The following is a 5,015-nucleotide window of genomic DNA, read 5'->3' on the forward strand; positions in this document are numbered from 1 at the left end:
AAACTTGCTGGCTTCCTCAAAGGTTCCCCGTGGAGATTTTGGCAATACATAAACCCTAAAAACAGAATATGAACGTAATGAGTCCTCACGAAAGCAAATCCAGGGCCAACTCACGGGATAGTTACTTGCAGTCGATCTTCACTACTGATGACGGCAACCTGCCACACCAAAAAGTCCCCAAAAATGCGCCTTGAGCCCGTAATATAGTTGACAAGGTTGGCGTACTTAACCCCTCAATATAATTAGATAATAAAAAGGGACCCGTACCCGACAGTACACCGAACACATTTTTAACAAGATATTCAGATTAGGTCGCGAAATACTTATCCCTCATTTTTTAACAAATCTTCATCTTCCCTTCCTGCAGACTAGAAAATAACAAGAATAATTTCAATCCACAAATCTGAAAACGAAGATCGTTTGTAACTTTAGGCCCATTTCACTAACAAGTACTGCATGTAAACTAATGTAACACATAATGCTGAAACATATAACAGCCTTCCTCAAAGATCAACTAATTATGTCGCGTTCCAGCGCGGATTTCACAAAAAACAACTGTCCACGGTCACTCAACTAGTCGAACTAATACAAGACGTTTCACTAAGCATCGACCATCAAAAGGAAACAGACCTCATTTTACTAGACTTCTCTAAAGCATTCGATCCCATATCACTGCAAACTAATTCGAAATTTAGAATCTACACTGGACGAAGGATCGATCATTAACTGGATCAAAAGCTACTTAACTACCTAATCGGTCACAGTATATTGAAGTTAACCGTGAAAAGTCGAGCATGACTGGTCGCGTCCGGTGTACATTCCTAGAAGGGTGTTCTATCTCCTATTTTACTGATAATCCTCATCAATGGTTTACCTGCTAGCATTCCTGTTAAAATCAGGATTTTTGCTTATAATTGTATACTGTACAGTATACAGTATACTGTACAGTATATAATCACCAGCAAGAAGCCTGATTTATGGTACAAGCATGAACTAATTATGCCAGATAATTGTGTAACACTTAACAACGCATTAAGATCGGTATCTGAATGATGCGCTAATGGCAAATTAGTGGCAATGTCGAAAAATCTGCCTTCTTGTGAATTACCATGAAACATAATGTGTCCGACTTTTCATGCACAATAAACAATATCCCGCTTTCCTCAGGTAGGCAGCATAAATACCTTGGTTTAATTATATAATCTGATCTTAAATGTGACCCTTGCGTGATTAAGTCATCAGCATGTAGCATGGTTTCCGTTTAGAGGCAAACTAGGCAAAAAGAAGCTGCAGAGAGTTCAGGAACAGCTGTAAGATTGTGTCTGTAGCAAACACCAACTAATTCACCCACAAGACCAATAAAAAAGCTTAAATACTCTCGTTACGAAACCGGGCCAGGCTTGTATGACAGAAACTACTTTATTCCTTTATCAACTAATTCATAACATGATGACCACAAATAGTTCCAAGTATATTCCAAAATCGGAAACGGGAATAACACGGCATAAACATGCACTGTCACTAGAAAAATATCGATTCAAAACAATGTTTTAGACATTCATTTTTTTTCGTTAGCAATTAGAGATGGAACAACCTATCATCATGTATGGCTAGCTCACCTTTAGAAACTTATCATATAAAGCACAGCCACTGGTTCTACAATGTGAATTATAAACACGATTTCGACTGTTCCAGTGCTACATATTCACTATTGAAAAGTGTGCTTTCAACTTATTAATGCATCAAGTTGCGATTTTATACATTTTCTTTTTACTCCAATGTTATTCTTGTCCGGTTATTTTCAAAGCTCAGTATTAACTATACCTCTGTTCACATACTGTTACACTGCTGTATATTATGTACTTTTTTGTCGTAGTTAGAAAATATTGTGCCCTTCCGGCGATTATCCTGTTTTGGATTTTGAAAAAAAATTAATTTAATGTGTTGAGCTGTTGAAATATAGATAATTGGAGTGCATTCTATCGATCTGAACAACGCAGATTGGCAATGAATGCAGCTGTTAACTGATGAATAATGATAGCAGGCAGTAACCTTGAGGTAAACGCTTTCGCTCATAACTGGCTAGACTAGCCTTGCAATTAGCTAGTGACGAGATCCAGTGCTTTCACCATGCAAAATTATGAAAAACCGGCTCGGAGAATCAAAAATGGCAAACACTGCATGAATTGAACCACCGGACTGCGCTGTTTAATAGGCGCTCATTTATTGGAAGAAAAATGAAAAGGGTAAAGAAGTATCTCTACGATGACCTTTACAGACCTGTTCGTAGAAGTCGTCAGGTCTTCAATTCCCAGTGATATAACATATCCCCCTTGCGGATATGTCCCATGTTTCTGAGGACACAATAACATGGAGACTGCGGCAAACCCTCCTCGCTGAAACGTCAACTTCTTTTCAAGAACACGCCGTCAGGCACTTGTACTTGGACTCCAGCTTCCACAGGCTCATCAGGTTTGACCCCCTGGTCTTCTCTGCTATCCTCTCCCGCATCCTGTCTCGGTGGTCCAGGGTGAAGTGCCCTTTCCAGTCGTTCACTTTGCCTGCGCGGAGAATGCGGCAGAACTCGCCGTCGAGCCGAATATCAGACGCAGTGGCACTTTCTGTGGTCGTCGACGTGTCAGGAACACGTACCGGGAGACCGTAAGCCTCTTTCATGTACTCGAAACTGGACTTCTCGCAGACATTCGCAAACACCTCCCGGTCTTCGAGCGCGTCTCCGTACTCCTCTCCCAGGAAATAAGCCAGCTTCAACGCGACGCCCTCACTGTCCGCTTTCAGGTCCTCGAAGGTGACGAAGAAGACGTTGTGGTCCTCCCTGCGGTTGTATCCACACAACACGTGATCGAAGTACTCGCCGAAGCTAAACTTGCCCTCCACGAAGATCTTAAAGAAGTCGTCGAAGGTGCGTGGCGCGAACGACGCGGGCTTCGGAGAACTCTTGATCCGATGGTAGAGGGAAACGCAACAGTCCCAAGGGTTGCGGGCTACGTAGACGTACTTGGCCTTCGAGTGCGGCACGCCGCAGGCACGTAGTATCTGGAAGTGGGTTCGCAGTGTCCTCGGTCCCGATGGAACGACCTCCTCGTCAAGGCCTTGCTTGATTCCAGACAGCTCCATGACAGGCGTGCGTCCCATGAACTCGGCGTAGTTCGGGGCGCTCTGGCCGGAGTTGAGGATCAGCTGGACCATCTGCTGGACCCAGTGGACACCGGAGCCAGGGTATGAAACCAGAACGATGTCACCTTCTTGGGCCAGGTATAGCGGCTCTTCGTAAGCGTAGAGAGAGTAGTACATCGCACCGTCGTCCTAAAGCAACTCCGGATCGCTTTGGACCACTTCTGAAGCTACTGAACGCGTGCGGTGTTTATGCAGTTGGCTCCAAGTGCATCCGGAAATCAGACCGAATGTTTGCCTGCAAGAGGACTTCGTTGCTTTGGCCGTGCGTTGGTTCTATGCAAGAGAACAATTACAGCAGAATGAATCATTGCATATACGACATCCGGCTTCGAAAAAGGCTCGGTAAAGTTTTGTCGAAGTCATCAGTGCGCAATATGACTTATACGGAGAACGTAACGAAACCTTACATTTCTTGTTGAGTAAATAGTTTGAGTATATTACCTCTCCTCCTATCCTCTCCTCCTGTCCCATCACCTCTTTCATTTCATTTCTCCATTCTGCCTGCTATCCTTTATTTCCGCTGCCCCAGTTCAGGTGATTCAGTATCGATAGCAGATGCCGGGGCCAGCAAAAATCTTTTCCTTCCTTTTTATTATTATTTTAATAAAAACCACTTACTACTACACAGAAGACCAATGCGTATACTTCTATCTCAAGTCAGTCGACGCTGTCAAGCGGTGATCGTTTCCAACGTCGACGAGTTGGTAACAAACTGCGATTTTCATACCCCTGTCGCAAATCTTGGCGCTTGCCTTTAAAAAAAATTTAACACTTGGACATGATCTAAGAAACCCGCCGCGGTGGCTCAGTGGTTAGGGCGCTCGACTACTGATCCGGAGTTCCCGGGTTCGAACCCGACCGCGGCGGCTGCGTTTTTATGGAGGAAAAACGCTAAGGCGCTCGTGGGCTGTGCGATGTCAGTGCACGTTAAAGATCCCCAGGTGGTCGAAATTATTCCGGAGCCCTCCACTACGGCACCTCCTTTATTCTTTCACTCCCTCCCTTATCCCTTCCCTTACGGCGCGGTTCAGGTGTCCAACGATACATGAGACAGATACTGCGCCATTTTCCTTTCCACAAAAACCAATTATTATTATTATTATTATTATTATTATTATTATTATTATTATTATTATTATTATTATTATTATTATTATTATTATTATTATTATTATTATTATTATTATTATTATTATTATTATTATCTAAGAAATATCAGCCATCAAAACTTGTTCACAGAACTGAACGACCTCCGTTACAGGCGTGATCTGCTGCAAAGCGTGCAGAAACAAGCTATAATACTTTCCTAAGAGCTGCGATTATATCTCGCCGACATGTCCAATTATTAACTCAGTTGAAACACACGCGATGAAACGTCTAGGAAAAGCACTGGGCGTTAATTCAGCTCTTGTTGGTGCCGACTTACCGCTCGGGCCCGTAGTTCTGACCTACGGCGGCTGCTCGAAAAAGCCTGGCAGCTGTGCATCCGGTAACGTGCCTCAGTAGAACTTCCTGTTTTTGTGTGCTTTTGCTTTAAATCTCGGCAGCATGAGCGCGGGTGTTAGTCATCCGGGATAGAGAATCAAGCTGCAGCGCCCGCATTGAATGCGGCTCGTGTCCCGAGCCGTGAAGCAAGTTTTGGTATCTGGTATCTAATTAGGCTTTAATTAGGTACTTGATCGGTGCTTAATTTTAACATCCGAGGCTTGTTTCTCCGGCCCGGATGTCCTCTTTGCCTTTCTGGAGAAACCAGAGCAGACATCCATCACCTGCTGTGGTTCTGCCCAGCATTGAAACCGACGAGAACCTCGCCCTTG

The 5,015-nt window shown here is 43.9% G+C and overlaps 1 protein-coding gene across 1 annotated transcript; it reads right to left on the reverse strand.

The window, feature by feature from the left end:
* Window positions 1-2,148: 2,148 nt before the first annotated feature.
* LOC144111469 (sulfotransferase 1C2-like) lies at window positions 2,149-4,675 on the reverse strand. Its single transcript, XM_077644787.1, has 2 exons — window positions 4,625-4,675; window positions 2,149-3,471 (listed from the first exon to the last, which is right to left on the reverse strand). Exon 2 carries the CDS (start codon window positions 3,313-3,315, stop codon window positions 2,416-2,418), a length of 900 nt encoding a protein of 299 aa, XP_077500913.1. The 5' UTR covers window positions 3,316-3,471; window positions 4,625-4,675; the 3' UTR covers window positions 2,149-2,415.
* Between the last annotated feature and the right edge of the window lie 340 nt (window positions 4,676-5,015).

This window comes from Amblyomma americanum, chromosome 11 (genome assembly GCF_052857255.1).
Source record: "Amblyomma americanum isolate KBUSLIRL-KWMA chromosome 11, ASM5285725v1, whole genome shotgun sequence".
In the NCBI taxonomy this organism is placed as follows: Eukaryota; Metazoa; Arthropoda; class Arachnida; order Ixodida; family Ixodidae; genus Amblyomma; species Amblyomma americanum.

Excerpts from the sequence above, each read along its gene's own strand:
- LOC144111469 (XM_077644787.1), bottom strand. The coding sequence starts at position 3,315 with ATGTACTACTCTCTCTACGCTTACGAAGAGCCGCTATACCTGGCCCAA.